Source organism: Myiozetetes cayanensis, unplaced genomic scaffold, assembly GCF_022539395.1.
Source record: "Myiozetetes cayanensis isolate MyiCay16 unplaced genomic scaffold, myiCay2020 scf15, whole genome shotgun sequence".
Taxonomy (NCBI): Eukaryota; Metazoa; Chordata; class Aves; order Passeriformes; family Tyrannidae; genus Myiozetetes; species Myiozetetes cayanensis.
Window position 1 is genome coordinate 19372440 of NW_026087159.1, and position 27946 is coordinate 19400385.

The following is a 27946-nucleotide window of genomic DNA, read 5'->3' on the forward strand; positions in this document are numbered from 1 at the left end:
TGTATCCTCAGCTGGCACTGAGTGCTGTCCCAGTGCCTGGTGCTCCTCATCCCATTGGATGTTTTGGGCTGTGGTTTGTTCTGGAGATGGGTTTCAGGGTCGGGATAACGAAGCACAGCTACGGGAAGACTGGAGGAAAACGCACCCCTCCCTCTCATGACTCGTTTCCCCATTTAACATGGACAATGATCAATATCCGAAGTGACAGTGTGGAGCTTCCCCTCGTTCCACTGAGGTGGAGGGATGAGGGATGGGAGGGTGTGATTCCCACCCCCCCTGGGACCCTGCTTTGCCAAGGTGTGCCTTTCCCAGCAACTCCCAGCCCCGCCAGCTCTCCAGGCACTGGGCTAACATCCATCCTGGTGATTCACAGCAACACCCACTCGCAGCCTGAGCCACCGAGGCTGGAATCCTGCCAGCAGCATGAGGGGAGCAGTCAGGCACATCTACAGAGGATCCCTGCCCTTCTGCCACCACAGGGTCCTGTTGTGAGAGCTGGGGTGACTGAAAGGGGATGGAGGATTTGGGAGCCCAAGGCTGGGGCTGAGAGAGGGCAATCCCTGTGTCCTCCTTGCTGGCTGCCAGTCTCTGTGCATGGCAAGGGCTCTGCAGAGGGCAAGAATGTCATGCCTGGTGCTCAGCCCCACCACCAGCTCAGCCCCAAACTGCTGGGAAGGACAGGTCAGGTTCCATCCCTGCCCTCCCATAGCTCCGAGTCACTGGGGGAGGTGAGTGGGACCTGGGCTCCAGCAGGACCTGACTGGCACTCGAAGATGTCCAGGCCATCCAGGACTGGGGAAAGGCAGGCTGAGGCACTTGGTGTCCTGATAAATTGGACAACGTGACATCCTCCAAGGGCTGGCAGCAGGGTGAGCAATATTTCTGTGTACAGATGTTTTTGGATGGAGCTTTATCACTCTGTGCTCCCAACCACCCTGCAGGTTCTTCAGGCTGGGCTGCTGTTGGATGGTACCATATACCCCCTCTGCTCCTGTGGATGCATGGCCACATGTAAGTTTTGGCAAGTTTGGAGAACACCCTGATGGCCAAAGAGAAGATCCCAGGACTGTCCCCATCTCATGACCTCCCCACACACAGACATACCCAGTAACATATATATATTATATTATATTTTATATATATATATATATACACATTAACAAAGAAGTTGCCAAAAAAAAACCCCAAACAAACAACCCAACAGAAAGGGGAAAAAACCCAACAGAAACAACAACCCTCCCCCCAGTTAAAACCGAAGCAGGAATGTTACATGTGGAAGCGGAGGCTGAGGGGAGCCAGGAGCTCACACATCCCAAATCTGTACAACTGTGCCACCAGGAGCAGAGGAGCTGGCAGCAGCACCCCAGACCACCCCCATGTCCTGCCCCTGAATCACGTCCTGAGCAGGGCCCTGGGATGGGGCTGCTGCTCCCCAACTCCCGGTGACACTCGGAGAGCACCAGGAGAGGACAATGTGGGTGACTGGGAAAGGCCCCCAGCCCTGGAGCTGCCTGCTCAGGGTGCAGGGCTCCTCCAGCTCCCCCCGCCGCCCTCCCGCCTGGCCTTGTCTGAGACGCCTGTGGGGGGTCCCTGTAATTAGTGCAATTTCATCACGTGCAAACGTCACGTTAAGGGCTCATGGCCTCCGAGCTGAAGATGTGCTGAGTCCTCCATGGGCCCATCCCAGTGGTGCCAGTGCCAGCAGGGAGCTCGACTGCCAGCGCCAGCATCCATCTCCAGTGCTTGGCATCCGTCTGAGAGTGACACAGCATGAGCAGCCCCAGATGGGACCACAGCATGGGGAAGGGACTTCCATGACAGTTTCCCATGAAAAACATCCAACTGAGAAGGGTGACAACCTCCCAGAATGAACCAGGGTTGTGTGCTGGGCTGTGGGGACAGCAGATGCACCCCTGCTGCAACTCCACTTGTGCCCTGGAGCTGGGAGAAGCAAACGGACCTGCTCCGTCCGCTCAGCAGGGAGGGATGTATCCCCCGTGCTGGCCCTGCCAGGCACCACTGGAAAGCAGCCTGGATCAGAGAGAAACCCCTCTTGGATCAGCAGGGCAGGCGGCAGATCCTTCCCCAAGGTGCCACCTGCCTCCCTTTCCCAAAAACTGCAGCCTGGAGACACGGAGGGATGCCATGCTGCTCTCTAACCTCTCACTCCCCAGTTTATACACACAACCAGGGTTGCCCTGCCCCAGGCACTTGCCCCTGTTAAACTTCACATGGTTGGTGATTGCCCATCTCTCTGATTTGTCAAGGTGTCTCTGCCCTCGAGGGAATCGACAGCTCCTCCCAGTTTAGTGTCATCAGCAAACTTACTTAGTATTGCTTTGAGTCCTGCATCCAAGCTGTTAATTAAGATGTTGAAGAGAACTGGGCTGAGGATGGAGCTCCCAGTAACCAGAGCATGGAGCCCCTGGGGCTCCAGTCCATTGCCACAGAGTAAACAGGATGTCTGTGCTCCCTCCACCACTGAATCATGGAATAGTTTGGGCTGGAAGGGACCTTTAAAATTCACCCAGTCCAATCCCCTGGCATGGTGGAGAACAAACCAGAAGCCAAGATCTGGGGTCATAAATTGAGATTTGGGTCATAAAACATAGAAATGATCTTCAGGCAGGACTCTACTGTGGGCTCAGAGCAGGAAGATGAGTGTTTTTCTGCTAGGACACCAGACAGGGCACTAATGGAGCAGGGCACCACCGTCTGCACCCCGCACTGGGAAGGAGCAGCTGCCAAACCTCCATGCCAGGGGCCGAGGCTCCTCAGGGATGCAGACCTCCCTGGCTACTGGGGAGCTCCCAAAGCAGGAGATGTGGTGAGGTGGGGATCTGTGGCTCTCCCCTGTGGGACTGCAAACCCAGAAAATGGTTCAGGAACATGCCAGCTGCAGCATGGACAGGCAGTGGGACCGTCCTCAGTGCTGCCTCTGCTCTCAGAGACCATTTGCCACATAATCACCCTCCTCACCACATAACCAGCATCCACCACATAACCACCATTCATCCACCACGCCAGCGCTCACCAAGCCCAAGGGCTCCATGCATTATTCACCCCACCAGGGAAGCTACTGAGCCTCAGCCACACAGAAAGATCTCCCTGGAAAGCGCTGCTCAGTGGCTGCAGTTCCCCAGACCAGCTGCCAGTGGGCTCCAGAACCCATCCTTTCTGTCCCAACCTGTGCCTCATGGGACACACGAGCTGTCCCCTGACCACCACGGCACCTCAGGTCACCTCAAACCCCACCCCAGCCTTTCCAGCCCCTGAAAGGAAGACAGGTGACAATCCACTTGGGGAGGGACGGGAGCCACTGCCAAGGTGCTGCTCCAGCTGCTCTCACGCACGCCAGAGCTCACCACCAGCAGTTTATTTCCAGCTGCGGTTTGAGGTTCTTCCACTTTTCCCTTAAAACAAGACGGAGCTGGTTGTGGATGGCGCTCGATTGCTGGGGTGGCACGGTGGCTCTCTGGCACGGCTGCCAGCAGGCTCCCAGCAGGCGGCTCCGACCACCAGCACCCACCAGCACAGCCAGAGCTGCCACGGGGCACGGGTAGGCCTGGGCAGCCTAGTGACAGGCTTTCATTCCTGACACGTACGGGGACTCCTGGGGCCGGCAGTTACACTCCTGCTGCTCGGGGTAATCAATGAAATCCGGGGCAGGCAGCCCCGAGAGGATCATCAGGGATTTGTTCCAGATGGTGAAGGTGGGACACACCGGCAGGATGAAGGAGACCTCGAAGGTGTGGAGGTGGAGGGAGTTGGCCGGGTCGTAGAAGGAGAGCGCGTTGTTGTCATAGTCCAGGAGGACGCCGAGGCGCTTCATCTGCGGGTGCACCTCCACCAGCATCTCCTTGTTGTTGTGCCGCACCACAAAGTTGTTGTTGCAGCGGGAGAAAACCCAGGAAGAGGAGTTCTTCCCGATCCACTCATTTTTGGGGGCCGACTTGTAAGCCACGCCGATGGCGTACCTGCAGGAGAGGAGAAGCTTCGCTCAGCACCCTCCAGCCCCCAGCGCAGGAACGAGCCCAGCTCTGACAGCTGTGACACCCTGTGCTTCCAGAGCCCACCTGTCTGTGGAAGCAGCACCCTAGGCTTCCAGAGCCCACCTATCTGTGGAAGTGGCACAGCAACAGCTTCACATGCCCAAAAAGCATATGGCAGAGGCTGGACTGGGAAAGCAACTCCCTCCCAGAGGTGGTGCTTACCAGGTGGAGGATCCCACCACGACCTCCCAGTAGTGGCAGCCGCTGTCGATGAAGACGTTGCCGGCTGCCCCGTAGCAGCCCGTTCCACTGAACCTCTCCGGAGTGTGGCTCTTCTTCAAGGAGCTCTCATCCTTCTCCATCTGCAGCCCATCGTTGGAGATCTTCAGCTTCTTGTGAGCCATCTTGGGGTCCAGCTTGAACGGCTGACCTGTGGGGAGGGGACACATGGATTAGGATCTGTGTTGTTAGCATCACTGTGCAGGGAGAACGTGGCAGGAAAGGTCTATAATGGGTTCTCTGGCCATCCTCCATGAGCCACAGGTTCCCCCACCAGCTGAGAACTCTGGATTACAGATAATCCAGTAGGGACAAAAGCAGCACCTTCACTCACCTTCCAGGCCAAACAGAGGCAAAGGAGGTGAAACTTGAAAATGCAAAGAGAAATGAGCTGCAGAGTGAGCTTTCTGCTCCTGGGAGAGGATCCGGACTGGAGAGCAGCCAGGATGGGCAGCACTGTTAGGAAGGGCTGCATTGTCCTGGCAGGGATCCCCAAATGAGGGGCTGGGGATGCCCAGAGTCTCCTTATTGGGCATTACCCCCTTCCAATGTTTATTCCCCCTTCAAGTAGTTTCCTTTTGTCCTCCGCTAATGATGTAAAATGTAGCAGAAACAAGGTTGTCCCCTGGTAATGGGAACGGCACTGAAGATGCCATCAGGATGGATGCACTGCGAGCCAAACCCGGGCAGGGCGTGCAGCCTGAATTCCTGAATGGATCTGCACACTATTACCAGTAAGAGGAGTGACATAAGCACAGGAAAGGGACAGACCAGTAAGTGCTGTGCTAAGTGCAGCCCCGTGGCACTGAGCCCGCCCCTGAATCCCATCAGCTGTTGGCACAGACTGCTCCTCCCAGTGCTCAGGCTGCGGTTATGTGTTACAGGGCACATAGTCGGGGTCTTCTCTGTTATATGTCCGTATTTCTCTGCTCCAAACTGCTTGGAGAGGACAGTCCAGGGTGTGGAAGCACATCCCAGGCATTGGGTCCAGCCCGTGTCCAGGAGAGCCGGATGGGAGGAGAGAGCACTGGGCCAGCAGTGAGTGCAAAGCCTGGGCTTCCTCCACAGTTAACAGAACTGAGGTTGGTGGATTCTGCAGGTCCCTGATGCTGGCTTGAAACCCAACTGCATCTCCTCTGTAACACTACCAGCACACAAAGCTGAACTGCTTCCCAAAGGACACGTGCTGGCTGTGCTGCTTGCAGGGATAACCCCATGCAGCCCCACGAGCACCTGCCCTCCCTCATGCCAATAAGCGCCATCGCTCTGGGCACCAGCTCCCCCACACATTTCACCATCAGGGTTTCTCCACAGGCTCCAGGTTTTGGTGCCATGCAGCCTTGCTGGGGCACAGGTGGGGGTCAGGAAAACACTTGTGTACACAGACATTCTCAGCATGGAGAGTCGGGGGGTTGGTGACTATTTCCATAGGGATTCACCTTCCTCAGGACAAAGTAAACGGCAGCTGCAGAAAACACCCCAAATCCTGCATGTTTTGCTACCTGAGGGGTCCCTGACCTGGCTCTGGGAACGAAGAGCTGTTTCTTCCTGCATGCTCCCACTTTTCACAATGGACATCAAGTCCCAGCAAGGAGAGACACCCACACCACTCACAACGGGGGCCCTGATCCAGGTCTGGGAACCCCTGCAAACAGCTGGGCAAGGCTGGGGACCCCCGGAACAGCCAGGAGCCCCTGCAAACAGACAGGCAAGGAGAACCACAGGACAGCTGTGAACCCCTGCAAACAGCTGCAGCATCAATAACAACGAGGCTGGAGAGCTCTCAAGTGCAACTGCAGAACGAAGCTCCTCCGTGCCGTGCTCCGATACCTGATGGTAGCTCGTGTTGGTTTTCCTTGGAGTCCAATTTGCTGGATAATTGAGTTGAGAGGCCTGAAAGTAAAGCTGCAAATTGGGATTGACCTGCCCCCTCCTTCCTCTGGCTGCTCTGATCTTTCTGCCGTATCTTTTCCTGGCAGTAATGCAAAGAGACAAGCTCTGAGGAAGTGAGGTATAAAAATACTTGGCTCTGTCAGGAGAGAGACACTCACAGCCCTGTTTCCGAAGGCGGCCCCTCGTTAAGGTCAGTGTGAAGAACTGGAGCCCAGCCCTTGTCACTGGTTTGTGCTGCCATGTCCTGGACTGGGTGCTCGAGCCGCATCCACAGGCAGTGTCTGCGATGGGCTGGGACAGGTCAGAGGGTGCTTCAGAGGACACAACCTGCTCCCATCCCAAAATATCTCCCTGGCACTGGAAAACCATAGGCTTCACAGAGTTCTGATGATCCCAACCTCAAATCCCCAGCATGGGAGCTGCCAAAGGGAGGGGAACTCCCACTACACGAGAGGGCAGAGCTGCCCTCCCTGCCCAGTGCCACCCTCACTGTCCCCTGTGCCCCAGGTCACTGCACCCCTCCAGCCCCACAACCCTGCCTGGCAGAGAGCTGGGGGTTGAGATGATTTGTCTCGTGATTAATGGGTATGTCCTGGGCTGGTCACTCAGATAACCTTTATCCCATAAATTCAGCTTGCTGGGATATTCCTGATAGCCTTATTCTGGTCATCCCTGCACGGGGCTTGGGAGCTGTGGGGAAACAGCCAGCTTCAGGGCTGGACACAGCTGGGTACAGTGGCAGTGTCCCTGCTCCCACCAGCCATTCAGGATGCCACCCGTGGGGCACAGGACACCCCACAGAGCGAGCCTGTCAGCACCATCCCATCCTCCCTGCAGACATCAGCTCCAGGGAACAAAGCTGCAGCACTCTAATGCTGAGTCATCAAGTCAGAGGAAAGCCATAAATCTATCCAAATCTATGAATCTCCCCACAGATTCCCTGTGGGCAGCTTCTGTAGGGATCATCCTGCTCCTTAAAAACATCTGAACTAACATGATCCAGTCTCTAACAGGGACTCCAGAGCCCACTGCTCAGGCATCAGACCCACTCCTGACATCTTGGATGGGACGTGGATGGAGCCATCCTGTACCACACTGAGGTCTCGCCAAGAGATGCAGAAATCAGGAAAAGAGAGAATTGCAAGGGAGAATAAGATCAGGCTGCACTGGTCAAGGCAAAGACTGTAAAACCCACCTTCCCTGCACTTTATTTATTGCCAGAGCCAGGCCTGTCCCTGCATTCTGGCACTTTTATCCACTTTTGGACACTTGCTCCTAAATATGTCCTGCTCAGGTCCAGACTCAGCAGAGGAAGGTCCCCCAGTCATTAAACCAAACCTGTTCTCCCAAGCTCTTCTGCTCGGGAACACAGATTTAGCGCCAGCACTGACAGCGCCGACGCTGCGGAAATCAATGTGTCCTGACACTGACCTTCTGGCAATGGAGGGATCTCTCCAGACATCACTTCTGGAACAGAACAGGCTGTGAAATATGCTAATGGGCCGTCTCTGTGTTGAGCTGCTGACTTTTCCACCAAGGTTACAGCAGTGGGAAAGCGTGGGTGTGATGTCGTCTGGATGTTGTACACAGGAAAAGGAGAGACCCTGGTCCCAAATACAGGCAGGGGGAATGACCAGTGGGGGCACGCTGGGGATACAGCACAAGGTGGTGGCACCAGCAGACACCCCAGAAGAGCCCTTGTCCCCCAAAGCTGGCCACAGGAAAGAGTACATCAATTTACATTATACTTATATATATGGCTAAATCAAACCTTCAGGAATTCAGAAGTTTCCACAAACACAGATGGCAAAGGAATGCCAAACTGGTGGCGAGGAGGGATGTGTGCCCATCACATGCCTCTCTTGCCCAGAGTGGGAAGAGAAGGATCAGTCCTTGTGGAAGGAGCTTTGGCACCCACAAACCCACACTCACACATGACCTGTGCAGCGCCTCAGGTGAGGCTGCTCAAGGTTTCGAACAGGCGGGAAGCTGCTGCAGACACATCCCTGTAACAAGGGGAGCTCAAAACCAGATGAGGCCCTTATCAAACTGAGTCTGTCTCTGAGCAGAAGCCCTCCATGCACAGCTCTGGTGACTGACACTCAGCTAAAATCCCAGAGAGCAACCCCCATCCACCGGGAGCTGCCGCCACGGCCAACCACCCTCGCTCCTGGCTTCCCAAGCCGCCTATTCCTCATTCCCAGAGCGAGCGCCTTTCAAAGCTGGGGAAGTGCTGAAAAACAGCAGCCACAGGAGGGATAAATTTTTAATAAACAGGCGGATTGGATTGGAGTTTGCTCCTCAGCAGCTCCCTCAGCCCCACTGCCTCGATGTCGTTTTATTCAGTTTAACGTCGCGCAAAGAAAAGGAGGAGGTGTAGGTGACAAATCATCACAAAAGCCTCATCCAGGTAGAAGCCATTGCTGGGAGAAGGGACAAATGGGAAAAGGGAAAGGTTGTGCTCACCAGGGCTGTGCAGAGACATGGGATCACCACAGAGATGTGGGCACAGATCAGGCAGTGAGCAGGAGTCTGAAGAGCCAACTTATTCCCTCCTCCACCACCACACACTGTCCCTCCTGTGGCATCCCCCCAGGCTATGGGTGCCAGTGGGAAAAGGTTTTCCACTGCAAACCCAGGAGCTCTGTCTCTGCCAGAACCACTGGCCTCTGAGTTCAGCTTTCCCTAAACACATTTAACCCTCCTTGGCATCCTTGGGTTATTGGAAAGTGCAACTTCTGCTTTGTGTATGGCTGCAAGTCCCATCCACCACCATGGAGACACTTTTCAATGCCCTCACAGCTCCCTAAAATCACAACCTGCGAGCTCAGCCACACACAAGAACACAATTGCTCTGGGACTCTCTGCATTAGCCCCAAAAAGACCAGGGATGTAAAGCCACCAGAATTATGGACCTTTGTGGCCTCTTAAGAGCCCAGGGATGGGTGCTGACAGGAGCACAGGGCACTGCACGGGGCAGCAGGAGACCATCCCCGAGGCAGGGAAGGAGCAGAGGCACCGAGGGAGACGGGCACTTCAATAATTTAAACACCCCGCGGTCTCCATCCTGTGCCAACCGCTGCAGGCTGACCGGGAGCGCTCAGCCATACCCCTGGAACCCCAACACCCATGAAACTCTCCCCTCCCCATCTGCCACGGCCAGGTGAGTGCCCGGGCACCTACTGTTGGTCTTGAGGCGGGCGGGCTCGCTGTTCCGGCTGCCCGCCTGGTTGATGGCCTTCACCAGGAAGATGTAGCGGGTGCCGCTCTGGAGCCCGTGCACCGTGTAGTGGTTCTGCTTGATGTTCGGGACGATCATCCAGCTGTCCATGGAGTTGTAGAGACCTGCAGTGCGGGAGAGGCGGGGAGAGATTTATTGCCAGGGAAGGGCAGAATACAAAGCCCCCTGTGCTGCTAAGGCAGAGCTCACGACCGCGCGGTCCCCCGGGAGGATTTACCGCCTGCCTGGGAGTTCAGAGTGCCTGCAGGGAAATTTCCTGAGATGATGAACCCCAGCAACTCAGAATCTCTTTTATTATCACATAAAGGCAGTGTTGGTGAGGCAGAGCCAGGGTTGTCATGCTGGCATCTTGGGATGCTGCTGTGGGAAGCGATGGGGAAAAGGTGCAGAGAAAGGAGAATTCAGCCAGTGGCACCTTCCAGCCAGGGCAGATGGCAGAGGCGGCTGCTGGTGCCAAGGAGGGGGTGATGCTCACGATGATCTCACTAGCATCCTATCCTCACCCCACTATCATCCTCTCTCATGTCTCTGCTCTCACAGGACAGCCTCTCTCATGCTCCTGGTCCACAATATGGAATTCCAGAAGTAGAAAGGGATGTATTTGCACTCAAATCAACGTGTTTGCACCTGAATCCTGCTTGTGCCTGGTGCTCAGTGCTCCAGGGTGGGAAGTAATAATCCATGGCCAAGGGATGCTGATGCTTCAGCTCCCTGGGCAGACTAATCTGCAGAGCAGTTCAAAGAAAATGAGCTCTCAGTGAAGGGATCCAGATGCCTGGAAATCATTCAGGAGCCTGAACTCTTTCTGGAAATGGGAGGGAATGAAAAATCCAAGACTGTGGAGGTGCCAAGCCCGACTGCTGCAGCGGTTTGCAGTGTTGGAGCTCCAGGGCCTGGCATGTATGGAAATGGAGTGTTGTACCTCAGGTGGGGTGACACAGTGCTCCAGGAAAGGGGAAAAGCCCTACACAGTGCCACCGAGGCTGTTCCTGCCACCAGCATGGCTAGCATAAGGATCACCTGCAGCCAGCATGAGCACCTGAGCAGCCAGGGCTGTGGGACAGGGATCCTGCAGGGGCTGGGGGGAACTGGAAGGATGGGGCAGTGAGAGCCCAGGACCCACCACAGCAGCAGTGCTAAGCTTCCTGGACACAGCTCTGGGGCAGCTATTGCAGCACAGGGCCAGGGCTTTGAACGAAAAGAGGAATAAGGAGGAGGCTTGGAAGCAGTAGCTGGAGGCTTACTGGAACTGGTGAGAGGTGAGGAGTGGGTTGTGAATTCAGGGTGACTGGAGGGGGTGTTTCAGCATGTGCAGGGCTGGGAGGCAGGAGCTGGGAATGCTCCACACCTCCTCTGCAATGACTTCCATGGGGTGTTCATTTATCTCCAGTGGCTGGCTCAGCCACAGGACAAGGGCAGGTTGCAGTCCCTGTCAGCCTGGATTTGGTTTAGAACACACATGGGAATGGCCGAGGGGCACAGAGCAATGTGATGTGAAGTAGAAAATAAAACAGATGTGATCCTGATTGCAGCCTACACACAGAGCTACTCCCGTCAGAGGACACAGCTTCCAGCCTGGCACTGGTCGCTGTCACCTCCCTGCAGGAAGGACCAGCTGGGGATCCTCCATAAGGAAGAACAAAGTCGCTGAGAGATGACAGCGGGAAGGATTCGGCCTCCCAAGCAGGCTTATTTCCCAAAACAACCACAAAGAGCTTGGCCTTGAAGACTGAGGGCTCCTACCCTCGCCAAAGCATAAAAAAAATCCTTTTTATTGCAGCATTCGTCATCCATAAAAACGTCCGGCTCTTGCTGAGCTCTTGGCTTTGATGGGAGTGTGAAGGGGATGGGTTCCACAGGCCAACTGTGTGCTCCTTGGAAAGGTATTTCCTCTCCTGGTCAGCCTCCCGGACTCCTGCTCAGTGTTCCAGTGTCTCTTCATGCACGAGTTCAGCCAGGGCTCACACGCTCCCATCGCCCGGGCTGTGCTATTCCGCTGTGCTATTCCAAGGGACGACACGTTATTCATTTTCTCCTTGGAGATTTAACTGATGTTTTCTTCACTCTTCTAGCAAGAGCAACCCAAGTTGGCTAAGAAGGACACTCCTGACATGTGCCCCTCAGGGCTCTCCTCCAGCCCTGCTCTTGCTGTTCCTCTCCCTGCAGTCGCCGCAGCTCCCCCTTCCCAGTGCCTGAGCCAGACCCCAGAGGTGGGCTCATTCCCAAGTGACTCATTCCCAAGTCCCTCGATGGATGGGAGTCCAAGCCATGTGTCCAAAGCAGCGTTTGGGGAGAGGTGGGAGCCAGATCCTCCCCCAGCATGGGCCCAGGGCAAGGGCACAAGCTGCAGTGGGGGAAATCCAGATTAGAAAAGGGTAAAATCCGTCTAGCTGAGGGTGGGGAAGCACTGAGTGTTCCATCCCTAGACAGTTCTTGCTCCTCAAGGAGCAAGCCCTGAGCACCATGTCAGCCCAGCTTGTGCAGAGCTGACTCAGGGACCTTCAGGTGTCCCTCCCCACTGAAACCACTCAATGACACCAGCACTGTCCCTGTCTTGTCCTTGGCTGGAAGTGCAGTGGACATGGGGCCGGTGGTCATCCAAAAGCACAGCCAGAGAGGTGGTTGAGCTCTCCAGGCTTCCAGAGAAGCAAAAAGTGCTGGAGATAACACGTTGTAGCTGGGAAGAAGGGGAGAGTTGAGCAGGGCAGATCTGGCTGTGGCAGCACCATTACCCTACAGCCTCTGACTGAGAGGAAACGCATCATCTTGTTTCCCAAAACAAGGGCAAAGGCTGGGCTGGGGCTGGGGAGGTGAGATACAGCTTGGAAAGCCACAAAGAACTTTCTCTGGCAGCTTCCTGCACATTCCAGAGTGCACTGAGCAGCCTTCCGGAGCCGTGACATCGTGCTCCCAGCACCAGCATCCTCCCAGCCAGTGGGACAGACTGGTGGCGGCCCAAAATGCCTGAGGCACCCTGTCAGCACTTCCCCCAGCGGCAAGGGCTACTAGGGAAAACCAGGAATAACACTTTCTCACAATCCATGGCACATCAGCAAGATCCCTCCTCGGTCCTCAAATCCCATTCCTGTCAGGCAAATTTGTGGCGGTGTGGAAAAACAATTAGGTATGGCAGTGATTTGCACGAGAAATGACCTGGAGACGTGCCTCAGTGTTGTTACAGAGGGTTTATAAGGCATGTTAATTATCAGCCAGCGCTGCCTTGCCCCTATGATCCCAGATGTACGGACCTGGGAGCTGTGAGGTGGATGAGACCCTCCAATGTTCCTTGTGCTTCAACAAGCCAGGGCTGAGGGGCTCCGCAGGGCAGAGCAGCTCAGGGATGGACCCCCAGCACGGGCAGGTCTCCATCACTCTGACCGCTGCCCTTGGTGAATTCTTTGCTGCTGTTTCCTCCACGAATTCCCAGTCTTTAAACCACTGGGAACCTTTTCCTTACGGAATCACAGAATGGTTTGGGCTGGGAGAGACCTTAAAGATCATCTTGTTCCAACTCCCTGCCATGGGTGGGGAAGGCAAGGGACACCTGCCACTAGCCCAGGTTGCTCCAATGCCCATCCAACCTGGCCTTGAACACTTCCAGGGATGGGGCAGCCGCAGCTTCCCTGGCAACCCGGGATTCCTTCCCGAAGGGACCGCAGCCCCTGCAGCACGTGGTGACTTACTGATGAAGTTGGCCTGGCCGGTGAAGATGGTGTACTGGAGCTCGTAGGAGCTGACGCTGAACTCGTCCTCCGAGATCCAGTGCACGGTGATGGTGTCGTGCGAGGCCGTGCAGAGCTCCTCGCGGACCGACGGTGGGTTCGGTGCTGCGGGACGGCACAGACCACAGATTTCAGTCAATTTGGGCATTCCTTTCTTAAAAACCCAGTGCTTTTCTGCTCCCAGAAGGATAGAGACGGGCTCGCGGTGGGAGCAGAGTCTCTGGACACCCAGAAATCTCTCATTTTATCTGTCACTGTGTTTCAAACGAAATCAAACTTTTTAGTTTAACAAAGCATCCAGGGGTTTTGCTGCTCCATTGGGTCTGACACCCCCACTCTGAAATAGGCTGAGAACCCACTTCCAAATCCAGTTATTTCCCAGCACTGGCTGTGGAATAAGTATTTTATCCCATAACTGATCCGGACACATGTTTGTGTTAATCTTTCAGTGAAAGCTGATCTGCTTTGTGATAATAAAATCGGATTTGGGTGAGTGAGGATGTCCTTGCCTCCCTGGAGCTTTCATCCCCCCAGTGCTCCAGCACAGGCCAGTCCAGCAGCTGTTGCTGCTCTCAGACCCCCAAGGGCAGTGTTCAGTCTGTGCTGCAGCACCGTGGGGCTCAGCAAGGTTCTGCCCATCAGGGTTCATAATTTAGGACCAAGACACCCACGAAAAGGGCAGGAAAAGGGAAATGTTAAAGCACAGAGTGCATTAGAAGTATAATAATTGGTTAATTCACTGTTCCCTCCCTGTAATCTTTATGGATCCTTATGTAATCCTTATCCCTCTTGCATCCTTATGGGCATCAGACTCCTCCCCAGGTCATAGAGACCGTAATTTTTGAGCTTTCTGGACTTTTCTATGGGTCCTCCAGGAGCAGCAGAGTGAAATGGGAGGATGGGGACCCATCACTGTCTTGGGGACAGCACAGCCTCTGCTCTGCCACAGCTGACCTGGCCCTTGTTACTGGTTAAGTCTTAAAATACATCTACCAGCCCCCTAGTGGGGCATAGGGGAAGGCACTAAGGGGAAGATGTGGGGCACAGGGGCAGGGGCTGAGGGGAAGACATGGGGTTGTGGGGAGGACACAGGGTGCAGCCGAGGGCAATGTGCCTGTGCACTCACCCGTTAGATAATCCAGCCCCTCCAGCAGCTTCTTCTCTCTGGAAAAATCTAAAGCAAAGTTTTCAAAGGCATCATTAAAATTGATATCTGGTATCAGAACTTGTGAGGATGCAGTTGCCATGGCGACCCTGGAAGGAAAGAAGGGACCGTCAGTACGCGCCAGGGTGCACGTGTTTCCCGACGTGCAGGGGGGGCACAGGGGTGCAGGCAGCCTTGCTCTGATGTTCCTGCTGTCAGGAAACCAGCTGGCACCTAAAAACCACTGCCCAGAGAGGGTAGCCTAGCCTGGGGACATGTCCCCTTGGAGGTCCCAGCTTTGACTGGCCCCCAGGCTCCCTGTGGATTGGCATTCCCACCACTTTCCCATCCCGGTATTTCACAGTGTTTTTAGGACCAGCCATGCAACACCTGTCCTGTGAGGGATGGGAACCTGACCTCGGGATTTCTTTGAGGGCGGCATGGTGGGAGGCTGCAGGGGAGCCTGGGAATCTCTGGGGAAGGAACCTGGGGGGACAAAGCCATCTCTGGGCAGGAACCTGCGGCCAGGGGACAACTCCAGCATCAGTGTGCTGAGCCCAGCCCACCTCTCAGCCACGTTCCTGGCGGTCTGCAGGAACCGTGCGTGGTCGTTCTCCTTCAGGATGTGCTCGGCCTGGTTGATGAGGACCGTGGAGCGCTCAAGGCACTGCCGGCAGTTGGCAACCTGCTGAGCCAGCTTCCGCAGCTTCATCACCTGCCGGAGGAGCAGAGGGAGCTCAGCAGCTTGAAAAGCACAGAGGGAGCCCCATCCTGAGCCAGGGCCTGCTCACGGGGGCAAGAAGCATTGAAATGGCACAGGAATGTCCCAGTGGCTCCGAGGAGCTGTCTTTCAAGCTTTTTCAACTCTCCTGTGCTTTTGGTTGGGGCTCCTGGTAAAGCTGCTTCCCCTTCCAACCTGGAAATTGCTGCTCAGGTGTTGGAAGCAAGGGGGTACCCTGCCCAGCCCCGCCACAGACAGCACAGGGAGGGTACAGAGGTATCTGCAATGCTGCACACCTGCACCTTTCCACACCCAGCCTCTTTTCACTGGCACAGACGCTTATTACAGTCCCCAGGTAACTTTGGCAGCCAAGCCCAGTACGGCCAGTCCCTACATCCATCTCCCACTGGTGCAGTGCTGGGTTGGCAGCTCTTCAGTGCAGCTTCTGTGGTGGGTTTGGGCACTAATCCGTGACACTGCACCTCTGCCCAGGTGCCAACTGTAGGAAAACAACAGTTTGGAGCTTCCAGCTCCTCCCAAGCACGGCTTGAACTGGACAGCACAGCCTGGAGCCATCAGGGAAGAGAGTGGGAAGTGCAAGCAGACAGACAGATGGACCGGCAGACGGCACCGTTACATAAAATATGTTCCCTGGAGTGCCTGGGGTAGAGGCAGGATTTCAAAGCTCCCACTGAAGCCAGGGTGTCCCACAGACATGTCAGTGGCTCTCCTGAGTACGCCTGCAGCAGAACCTGCTCCCAAACTCTACCCGGGAAACATCTGTACTTGGGGCTTGGCTGTGGGCACTGCGGTGGGACCCCAAAGCACACCCAAACTCAGTGAGAACAACAAAGGGCTCATGGGGGCTCCCGTGGGCACTGCCCAGAGCTACAGCCCAGCCCTCCAGCCTCTCCCTGTCACACGTGTGGAACACAGGGGTTGCTGAGGCTGGAGAAGGGGACACACGGAGGCAGGGCCACACTTTTGTGGGAAAAACATCCTTGTTCTGGCTGCTGGAGACAAGCACAACACAGCACAGCAGGAGTGAGGTGGAGAAGTGGGCATGACCTGTGGGAGAGATCAAGACCACCAAAGACCCCTGAAGCCTCTGACCTGTTTCCAGAAAGGTCTGGAAAAATGGACTGCACATGAGAAGTGACTTGCACAGAAAGGGAGAAACTTCTCTCCAGGGCAGGGAAAACTTACCTATAAAAAGGTCCCCACACGAAGCCCAGGCAGTGCCCCCAGGACCCTGGACACCCTGTTGCTGGAACCAGGACTGGTGATCTCTCTTTCTTCCTCTCTCTCTCCCTCTTTAATCAATCTCCCTCTCTGTCTTCCTGTTCACCCTGCCCCTTTATCCAAAACCCAGCGCTGTGTGCTTATACTAGGAGATGACAGACTCATTTTTATCAATTTCCATGCCAAGTAAATTACTTGTAATTTACTAACAAAACTCTGTAAGCTTTTGCTGACCCTCTGACTCCTGCCATTCCTTTCAACCACAAGCATCTATGAATCTTGAGAGTTGCCTTCCCTTTTGGGGTGGCACATCACACAAAGAAACCACTGCAAAACACCTGGAACCGCTGGATGAAGGCTCCAAACACCCCTACAAAGAAAAGGATGAGAAGCAGCTCCCCCCTCAGCTGTGCTGCAATGCAGACTGTGCAGCCTCTGCTCTCTTTGTAGCGCTGGCTCCAGTCCTTCAGTATTAATTCCATATTATTCTATTAGGACCACGGTAGTTAAAAGCCCTGAGGAAGCTGTCTAGAGTGATCCAAGCCTCTGCACCAACTTGTCACGCTAACCCACACACTGTTCCTCCTCCAGCCACATCCAGCACACGCCTTGTCCTTGGCAGAGGAGCTGTGGGGCTGCAGCTGTGAGGGACACACAGATTTGGGGTGGCAGGGAGGGCAGCAGTAGCGAGGGACACCCGGATTTTGGACAGCAAGGAGATGAACCCGTGTGCACTGATGGCTGCCCAAAGCAAACCCTTCATGGTTGCAGCCCCTCTGCCCGTGGCTGGGACGTCCCAGCACCACCAGCTGCTGAAGTGCTGTGCCCAGAGAGGAAGGGAGACTCCACAGGGCAGGTGGGGACCTCCGGACCAGGGACACATGAGCCAGCCCCCCTCACCTTTGTCTCCTTGATCTTGACAGCGATGACCTGCTTGCGCTGGCGGATGATCTCCATCAGCTCATCACACTCCTCCATCAGCTTGGCCTCGTGCATGGCTGTGTTCACCTGGCCAGGAACAGCAACATGTGGGTGTTAGGAGGTACACACAACATACAGGTGTTGGGGGACGCACAACACACCCTCATGGCTGTGTTCACTGCGGTGCACACACGGAGCATGGGGGGATGTAGGCAGAGCTTCCAGTCCTCTGCCTGCAGGGAATACCAGTATCCCTGGGGTGGTGGACAGGACAAGACAAGACAGGACAGGGGGGGATGCACTTCATGGAAGAGGAATTGAGCCCTATCAATTAAAGCACACTAAAGGACAGAAATCAGCTTTCCTCATTTCATACTCCCAAATCCCTGTGAAACACAGAGCAGTCCAAAGGCAGCCCTGAGTGAACCACATTTTTGCTACAGGATCTTTTTTTAAACCTGGCCAGCAGATTATGCAACACTGGAGTGGGAGACAGCTGATGGTCTGCAAAGAGAGCTCCACAGAGGAAAAACAGCGTAAAATCTTCCCAATCTGCTGCACGTAGCAGGAGGGGGGGAATCAGCTCCAGGGTTTGGAGCCTGCAGCGAGCTGCTGTGGCAGTGCTGCTGTGCAGCCTGGCTGTGGAGAGCTGGCAGCACCCAGGTCCCTCGAGGCTGTGTGCCCATAGGGATGGCTGTCACCTCAACTTCCCACTCCCACTCTCATTCAGCTTCTGGTTCACATGAAGGTAAGGGATGATGAAGCAAGGCCTGTGCACGGCAAAGGGAGGGAAGGAAGATGCTGGGTCAAAGCATAGGAGGGGAGGTTGGAGCACCTCAGGTTGGCCTTAGGTCCAACCCCCTCACCAGCTGCTGCCCAACACTGGTCTCAGGGCTCAGGCCTGGAGCACTCTCCTTCCAGAATGGCTACAGGACAACACAAATCTGTACCCATCCATAACAAAAATCTGAAAACCTGCCCAGGGCAAGAAATCTGCCCTCAGCCATGCTCATGCTCCGGGAGGCTGAAGGCAGATGAAATCACAGAAGCCACGTAGTCCCTTTCCCAGTTGCCTTCTGCCCAAAAAGGGGCATTTTCAGGGCTGGAGTCCTCCCAAAGGGACAGCAGAGCATGGTGGGGGTACTGCAAACCAGCACTGCTCTGCTGGCAAATCCCTGGCTCAAGCACATCTGGACACTGGCCAAACCACTCTATAGGGATGAAACAGTTCCCAGGTAAATGCTGGACTTGGGTGAAGACTTGGCAAGTGCCATGGGAATAGGAACACTGGGCATGGGGGTGTAAGAAAGGAGAGAAAAAATACTTCATTCTTCTCAACCCTGAGGGGGAATGTGCTAGGGACAACACAGCCCCAGAATAAACAGCCCTGGAAAGAGCTCATCCTGCAGCTCGTGGGGATGAGGAATAGCATCTCAGCCCACAGTATGATTCAGGCACAGGCAAACCTCCTCCTTCACACCTTGGCAACTCGGGGATGGAGCAGAGAACTCCATCCCACCTCCAAAACCCTCGAGAGTTTTCTGGCTGTGGAGGAACCATGCTCTGTGGACACCACGAGCTCACACTGAGGTCAGCCCTGCGGCTGCCATGGCACAGAGGCCACCACCCCACGGTGCACATGTAGCATCTCCTGCTGCCCCCACAACATTAGGGTGGTACCACTTCTATTTTACAAACTCAGCTTCTCCACAGGATTGTTACCTGCTCTCCTTGGTCCACATTTCCACCACTGCCATGGGATTTGGCCCTTCCACCCTCTCTCAGTGCAGCCCCCCAGGCACCAGAGTCACTTTGACAGGCAGCACAGGCTCAGTGGCTCGGGGACACTTGCAGTGCCCCTGTGAACCCCTGTCTGTCGGGGTGTTGGTGGCACCATTCCCTGGCCATGCCATGGGACTTACACTGAACGTGGCTGACGGGCAGAGTATGTCGGGATCGCATGTGCCACGTCTGCAAATAGCTCGAAAGCAAAATTCCCTGGAATGAGACTGACAGGGAAAACAGGGAGGCAGAGATATTTTCTGCTTCACACTTTACTGTGCTCTCTGAGAAGATGCCTCCAAGGGCCCGGCTGTGCATTCAGCACGGCTGAGAAATGTTGTTTGAACTGTTATTTTAAGCAGAGCGTCTGACAAAGCTGAAAACTCCCAAACTCTGTTGGAAATGACAGCTTAGAGGTCTGAGACTCCCTGGATCAGACAGAAATACCAAATGGATTTCAATTCGTCCTAGGTCAGGTCATTAAGATATTGGAGCTGGATTCAAAGGAGGAGGTTTGGAAGGACATCCAGCCACTTCCCTGCTCCATCCCCAATGGGTTCTCAGAACTAAAGTGTGGCCCATCAGAGCAGCAAGGGCTGGTAACTGTCACCAGAGCTCTGCAAGGACGCCCTGGCTCCTTCTCTCCCTGTTAGCCAGCCATTTGCTGTCTGTTTTCCCAGACTCGCTCCAAGCCCGCTAAGCCCTGGGGAAGAGGGAGCCCAGGAGAGATAGCTCTGACAAAGCCATTCCCACTGCAAAGTGATGCATGGGCAGAGAGAAACAGGACAATGTGAGTGACACAGAGCATCAGCACGGAAGGCCAGCAGTGCTGCAGAGCCAAGTGGGATTTTTCTGCTCCTTATTTTGGCTGGAAGTTCAGAGCATCTCAGCCCCCTCCTCCTCCTCCTCCTTGCACACTGTGACAGTGGCTGCCAGCTGCTGGCAGCACACTCGGCCTTGCTGGCACTCACAGAAAGGGCTTCTACTCTCATTTCCTCTCGCCAGATCATCAGGACATTATTGAGGGAGCAAAGAACAAAGCGCTGACGCTGCCTGTAGGAACCACGGGGCTTTGGAAGCACCTTCCCAGCCCCAGAGCCCCAGCTGCTCTGAGATGCAGGTGGTGAAGGACAAGCTGCAGCTCCATGGACAAATCCATTCCAGGTGCTTCGCTGTGGGCAAGCAGTTCCAGCCAGCACATGCAGCATCCCTCGTCCTGCTGCAGCATGCCCACATCCCACCAAAGCATCCCTGCATCCTGTCATACCATCCCACTGCAGCATCCCCCACATCCCACTGCAGTATCCCTGCATACTGCCACAGCATCCCTGCATCCCACCACAGCATTCCACCATGCTGCTGCAGCATCCTCACATCCTGCTGCAGCATCCCTACATCCCGCCAAAGCATCCCTGCATCCTGCTAACTCCTGGGCTCACGGGGTGGCTAAGGGGAGGCGTGGGGAAGGTTGGGGTGCCCAAGGCTGAAGCAAACAGCTGTTGTGTTCACTCAGGCACTGGTAAATTCCCCCAGAATCCACAGCAGCAATCCTAGCAGCAGCCTGGGATTTTATCCTATGGGAAGGCGGTGGTTCAAGGAACAGCTGCATGCTTAGTGCCATCCAGTTGATGAACCCTCTTGGCAGGATTAGCGTCACCCAGGCTGCTGCTGAGCCCTGTTTCCATGCTTGGTGCCACCCAGTTCATGAGCCCTGTTACAGGCTCGGTGTCACCCAGCTGAGCGCAGTGTTCAGGCCCAGTATCACCAGGCTGAACCTTGTTTCCATGCTCGGTTCCACCCAGGCTTCCACCAAAAATACCTGCTGCCTCCAGTACAGGGAAGCTGGCAGGTCCTCCTGCCTGGAACCAGCCCAGCAACCCATGTCTCTTCCCAGTGGCTCCCAGTCATGCCATACTCCTTCAGACCCTACAGACCCTGGGAACCATCCCTGCATCTTCAATTGCTTGTGACTAAACTCCCCCAAGCAATTCAGCTCCTCCGAGACCTCAGCAATGCTTCCCCCCACATTCATTTCTGTTCCCAGGGTAGTCCCCAGGAAAGTACTCTGGGGTGATCCATGCATCCCATCCCTAGAGCAGAGAGATGCCCAGGACACTTCCCCCAGTCCCCTGTTGGCCCTCACCCACCTCCACTTGCTGGCAGATCTGTATCAGCTTGGCCATCTGGTTTTCCAGTTCGCTGTTGCGTTTAACCAGGTTGGTGAGATTCGTCTCCAGGGTTTGCTGCAGGTCCAGAAATGGGAGAAAGAAGAAAAACACAGAGATCAGTAAACCTGGAGTGTCCCCAGTCCCCTGCCAGCAATCAAGACCCTCCACCACCCACCACACTGCCTGAGGGAGCGACACAGGAACAACTTTGGGAAAAGGCTCTGGGGTTCCTTGGCAGCTCCTGCCCTCTCTTGTGGGTTGGGCCATGGGGGAGGCATCGAGCCCAGCTCTGTGGTGTCACCAGCTGGTGGGGACAATGTGGGGTGTCTGCTCTTTGGAGAAAAGATTTTGGCTGTTTTCATCCTCAGTTTTGTCCTGCACAGGATGAAGGAGATGAACAAGAGCCTGATGAGCCACGGGAGAGGGACATCTCATCTGTCAACCACTTCAACCAGAGCAGTGTGGGCACAGGCCAGGAGAGTCCAGCTGCCCTGCACTGTCCTCTCCGTCCCCAGCCATGCTGCCCTTTGCTTGCAGGAGCAGATCTCAGCCAGTGGATCCTGGCCAGTGGATCACAGCCAGTGGATCTCAGCCAGTGGACCACAGTAAGCAGATCTTGGTCAGCTGATCCCCACCAGTGAATCTCATCCAGTGGATCTGGGTCAGCAGATTATGGGCAGTGGATCACAGCCAGCAGATCACAACCCCAGCAGCACAGGGATCCCTGGGGCCTGCTTTGGTGCCTGCAGGCTGCAATATTCCGGGAGCAGAAGGGGATCCAGTGGAGCGCGGAGAAAAAGTCCATTTGAGGGGATATTGATATCCATGGCCATGTGGGGGACGCACAGTTTGTGGGTGTCAATTCCAGGGACACGGCACTGCCAGTTCCACTGTGCTCTGCTAACAGGAATGTTTCGTAACAGAGCGCTCGGTACCTGTTGCAGCGCTTGCTGGGAAGTGATATCCTATTAATATTTTAAACTCCAGGGCTGGAAGAAGATCCCTGAGGTGGTTCATTCATCCTCGGGTAGGAACTGCAGTCCAAGGCTTTGATCCAACTCCAGCAGACCCATAAACACGGCCCCCCCTCTGCACACATGGGTAATTGGGGGCTACTGAGCCAGGAGAACTTGAATCACAGGCACGGAGCACAGGCAGAGCACTCATTCCTGAAAAACCACTGGCTCCTAAAATACTCCAAGCTCGTTTGCAACCCTGCAAATTGCCAGCCAAGGGCGGGTGAGGCAGAACACAGGAACAGGCTGGAGAAATGGAATAAAACCCAGGAAACCTTCATTATGCAGGAAGGATTCGCAGAGCAGGGCTGTATGGATAATGGAAAAACCAGCTGCTCCCACCCTCCCCTCCTCACAGCCCAGTATCATAGCATCATTTCACTACAGCACTGAACATTTCACTTGCTAATTACTTCCCTCGTCACCACCTTGGTTGCGCTGAAGTCCCAGCTTTGAACTCGCACCAACCTGCTTTAATGTTTCAGGGTGTGATAGAAGGGGGTGGGGGGGTTGGGGGTACAGCTTTGAAGCACACGAGCCCAAACCCCATTTGCAGCTTTCTGAGTTTTCCAGGGGATGGCATCACTCCTCCCCATCCATAAACACGCACAAATCCTGCGCCTAAGCACCGATCCCTTCATCACACGTCCGCTGTGGTGATGCTGAACCAGTCAGCAATGGTTGCATAGCCCTTCACTGCTCCCCCAGCCCCTCACTGCTCCCACAGCCCTCCCTTGCTGCTCCTCCAGGCCCTCACTGCTCCCCCACAGCCCCTCGCTGCTCCCCAGCCCTTCTCTGCACCCACAGACACTCACTGCCAACCCTTCTATATCCTAGGAAAACACAGATGGAATGTTTCCATCTGTTTGATGTGCTGAAACAAATAAAATGGGCTTGAAGCCTGGATCACACCAGCTGGTTATTTTGTAGGTGTATATAAATTACAGCAATTACAGGGGTTGGGCTTTAATTGCTTTATAAAACACTCATCGTTTCCCCAAACCTCCACCTTCTGGCCTGAAATAGGTGATTTCTCTACAACTGGGGAGAGAAGTGAGAAAAACTGACTAAAAGGGAACATCATCATGCCCTTGAGCAGGAGTCACTGGTGCTCCATGGGGCCAAGTCACCCAGGGACAATGGGACCAGAGAGGGGATTGCCTGGACACAGACACAGGCACCGTGGGACAGAGGCTGAGCCTCCCCCATCCCGAGTGTCAGGGATCCATGGGATCAAACCCTCCTGGAGCTCCAACAGAGCAGCTCAGCACCTGCACTCCTTTACCTGTTGGTGACCAGATGCACAGTGAATCCATTCACACCCAGCCAGAGGGGAGGAATCAGCACAGACCTGAGAGCACCGATGCTCCTGTTTGTTCAGTAACGGGCATGATGGGCAACAACTCCATTTTCCTTTTTCTCCAAATACCAAACAAGCAGTTGGACTGAACATGGATTTCTCAAGACAGCTTCAGGAACTATAAATACATGGTGTTCTCCTGGTCCCTGTGCTTTGGCAAACATGATCTTGCCTGCACCTGGCCAGAGCTGCACTCCATGGCTGGTCACCAGCCCATCCACCACTCTGGAAGCTGATCAGCACTGGGAAACGCTATCAGCCTTGTGGCTTTAACCATCTGGGAGACAGAGCAGAGCAGGCTCTCAGTCCCAAGAAGGGGGGCAGGGGACAGGGTCCCTACATGTCACACAGACCCATTGTGTGAGGGTAGCTGAGTCCCCAGGGGTTCAGGCCATAAAACTCTCAGGTCTCCTCCAGTAGCAGGAATCCCTGGGTGCAGGATGGGTGGATCTGGAGCAACCTGGAGCTAGGGGAGCCGTAGGGATGGGAGCAGAGAGGCTGAGGGTGGCTGCTGGTCAGTGCTGCTGTCCCTCAGCACTGCTCTGAGAGGGGAAGGGCTCAGCCTTACATGGCAGCATGGAGGATTTGCTTTGGCTACACCTTGTCAAAGACAGATTTCCACATGTTCTTCATGGAAAGACAGCCAGAACTGGAGAGTATTACTTCCAGGATTTTTCTCATTGCTCTTGTTCATCCATAATCACTTCCAGTAATGGAGACAGATTGTTGTCCTGATCCCCCTGCACACCATAAACCCAAATCACATGTGCATCCACAAACCCATGTGCAGGCACACCTGCATCAGGTCAAATCTCCTCCAGAATGCTCACCACATGCCAAAGTGGCAGGAAAACTGGTCCCTGGATGCCACCACCATTCACCAGCCTCACCTGGATGGGGCAGGGGACAGGCACCTGCAGCGGTAGGCTGAGATTGCTGCCAGGCTGAGGATGCACAGTTAAGCCCTTCAGGCTGAGGATGTGCTGCCAGCTCCTGGCACAGGGCAGGATTGCTGCTGGGTGTCCTCTGACCCATTTGGAACAGCACAGGGAAGCAAAATGTCACCAGGACACTGCCCAAGGCATCTGGAGTCTGCCACAGGGATCCTGAGGGAGCTGCTCGTATTTCAAAACCACAAAGTTGTTGGTTGCATCCTGCAGCTGCAGTGACACTGGAGCCCTGGGATCCTCCACCCATGTCCCTGTTCCTGGCCAAAATGCTGCTTTGCACTGTGCTCCTGCCCCAGGCACTTGATGGCTCTGTGGGGATGAGGGCACCGATGTGGTTCATTTCAGGAATGCCGGGGTGGCTTTCCTGGGAAGCAGCAGCTGGACAGGGTGAGATGGCAGGTAGCTCCCACCAGGGTCAGTCCAGCCCCATGTGCTCTGAGGGGATTTTGGAGTAGGACAGTGATGGTGGGGTTTGTGCAGCATCATCCCACTCCACTGACAGCTGCCTCCATGCTAACAAACCACAGAATCACAGAATGGTTTGGGTTGGAAGGGACTCAAAGCTCATCTCATCCAACCCCTGCCACGGACAGGGACACATTCCACTAGACCAGGTTGCTCAAGCCCCGTCCAACCTGGCCTGGAACACTTCCAGGGAAATCCTGGGCAGCAAAGCACAGACCAGGCTCCTCTCCATGGTGGCACTGCACAGATGAGGCTCCTCTCAGTGGCCACAGCAGGTCCAGAGCCTGCCACTACTCCAGCACCAGTGGATGCTCCCACTCCCACATCTCCCTCCCACAGGCTGGACAGAGGGCTGAGCGTGGCACTACCCACCCCCAACCCTGGCAGAGGCACATCTCTCTGAGGTGATTCAAACTGAAAGGGGGGAAATTTAGGTTAGATTAGAAATTTAGGTTAATATGGAAGAAATTCTTGGCTGTGAGGGTGGGGAGGCCATGGAACAGGTTGCCCAGAGAAGCTGTGGCTGCCCCATCCCTGGAAGGGTTCAAGGTCAGGCTGGACAGGGCCTGGAGCAACCTGATCTAGTGGAAGGTGTCCCTGCCCATGGCAGGTGGTTGGAACAACATGAGCTTTAAGGTCCCTTCTAACCCAAACCATTCTGTGATTCCACAATTCTATGTTTAGAATCAATTCCCAGCACCAAGAAAAAAAACGCTCGGGGAAAAATATACAAAGCCAGTCAGCTGCTGGGCTTTGCTAAGGAGAATGTCCCCAGACAGTGGGACAAGTGACAGAGAGACAGGACTGAGCTGCCATGTGTGACAGTAATGCATTTTAAGTCACTTTGGAGCAAAACAGGCTGAGTAAGAGCTGAAATCTCTGCCAGTGTTCGGGGCTGCTATCACCCTCCTGGCAGAGCTGACCTAGAAACTGAGCAGCTCACAGTGGCACGGGACTAGTGGTGACTGATGGTGCTGAAGAGTCCAGAGCCTGAGCCAGGCAAAGGGGTGCTGGCAGTGACCCCTTGGCACGGAGGGGATGAGATGCCAGGGGATGCATTCGACCAACACACAAGGACACATCCGAGGGTACAGCAACATCCCCCCGTGTCTCCCACTCAGAGCGACTGAGAGCTGCTCCAAATCCATTCATTAGGTTTAATCCCTGATGACGTGTCAGGTTTACAGCCTGACTGGCTCTTTCTACGCTCACCTTTGCTTGGGAAACAAGTCTGGAGGGAAGTTCCCCAGAGGGAGTGGGGCTGGGGATGTAGGTGACCAGGGGGGCGGGTGAGCTACAGCCAGGGCTCCCCACCACATCCAGCATGAGCCCTGTGCTGGGAGTCACCCATGCTACCCTGGCACACAGTGCTACAGCAATGTCCCCAGTGCCCAGCCTGGGGTCCTGGGCATCCCCAGCCCTTCCCCTTCACCACACACACAGCAAGCACAGGGTTATCTCAGCCTGGCGATACCTGGGGTTGGATCCTGCTCTCAGTGCAGCAGATCCACTGTTCCAGCGGCCATGCTTCAATTTGTGATGAGATGAAAGGAAAGAAGGAAACGTCAGGAAACCAGAGGAGCAGCTGTGCTGGGCTGAGCAGGGACTGGGGGGCAGAGGCAGGTGGGTGGGATCCGTGCTCCTCCACGCAGCATTCCAGTGCAGGCTGCATCAGCACTTACTGTGTCTAGTGTCTCCTTGGGAATTTAAATTGAGGAGAGAAAAATAAAAGCAGAAACCCCGAGTAAACAGAGTGAGCTGACTGTGTGATTTGCAGCCCTTGCACGTGCCTCTGCCTAATCAGCACATCCTGGATTTGTGTCTTGTCGGCTCTTCTGGAGCATCTTCTCTTGGGCTGAGCCGACCAGCACTGCCTGAACCCTCATGGTTTTTTCAGGAGCAAACCCCTTATCTGTCCCACCACATGAGCTAAGAGCACAATCCTGGTCTGTCATGCAGCCCCCTCGTGCCAGCTGGGTGTCACTCATACCCCCACCCCCGTGGGACATCACATTTCCAGCAGCTCCAGCACTTAATTACTGGATGATCCCAAAACCAGCCTAATGAGCAGAGGAAACTGGGCAGAATTCTGCTGAACCCGCACCAGAGCAGGCGTATCCCTGCAGTGGGCTGCAGGGACCTGGGGACAGTGACCCCAAAGTGTACTTGCTGCCTCTATCCCCTGCCCTGCAGTGGAGGGGGAGTCATGGGCAGACCCCAGTGTGGCCTACACATCCCAGGTCCCACCTCGTACCTTCACCACGAGTACCATGACACGCTCTGGGTGCCTCACTGACACAAGCCATTGACTGGATGTGACACGAGGGGACCCCACACAAAGAGTCACCCAAGCCACAGGGCAACTGCAGAGCACCAGCAGCAAATTGCTTTTTTAGGGCAGGAGATCTGATGCCAAAGACTCACAGAATTAATAACGAAGATGTGATGGCAGGAGCCAATCCTTCCTTGGGATACACCAAGGGACCAGAGGAAGCAAGAGAAGTGTCTGTCCCTAGTCCACGGCACTAACAGCACCTCAGTGGTGAGGGGCTGCTGGGCTGGGGAGTGGGAAAGCTACCCCTACAGCAATGAGAAAGGTTTGTTTATCCTCCTCAGGAAATTTCTCTCCTCCTGCCACTTGGACAGGCTGTGGATTTTTGGCAGGATGGGAGGGAATATGGGAACAGTACTGGTACTCCTTGCAAGGAGAGTTACACAGAGGTGGTTCATCACCACTGAGGCATCACTGTGCAGCAGCTCTGCCAGGGTCCTGCTTCTCCCTGTTGCTGGGGACAGTTCTTGTCCACCAAGGAGGACAGCACGAGGGTCCAGCTGCACAGACACGCCTGTCTGAAGCTCAGCACGTTCCTGGAGCTCAGCCCTCTGGACAGGGCACACAGCCAGAGCTCTGCACTGTCACACTGCCGCCAGGTCCAGGACCATCCCCAGCATCACTCATCCCTCTGGACAGGGCACATGGCCAGAGCTCCGCACGGCCATGCTGCTACCAGGTCTGGGATCATCCCCAGCACTGCTCTGTCCCCATGGCA

The 27946-nt window shown here is 55.1% G+C and overlaps 1 protein-coding gene across 2 annotated transcripts in view; it reads right to left on the reverse strand.

The window, feature by feature from the left end:
* Nucleotides 1–1144: 1144 nt before the first annotated feature.
* Nucleotides 1145–27946, reverse strand: part of MID2 (midline 2) — a 72461-nt gene continuing 45659 nt past the window's right edge. For both annotated transcript variants that reach the window (XM_050310816.1, XM_050310815.1), the window contains exons 3-10: nt 21085–21180; nt 17135–17242; nt 14838–14986; nt 14254–14381; nt 13089–13232; nt 9348–9509; nt 4215–4422; nt 1145–3977 (exon numbers count right to left, since the gene is read on the reverse strand). In XM_050310816.1, the coding sequence (XP_050166773.1) occupies nt 3575–3977; nt 4215–4422; nt 9348–9509; nt 13089–13232; nt 14254–14381; nt 14838–14986; nt 17135–17242; nt 21085–21180 (1398 nt within the window). In that variant the 3' untranslated portion in view covers nt 1145–3574. The remainder of the gene's footprint in view (nt 3978–4214; nt 4423–9347; nt 9510–13088; nt 13233–14253; nt 14382–14837; nt 14987–17134; nt 17243–21084; nt 21181–27946) is intronic.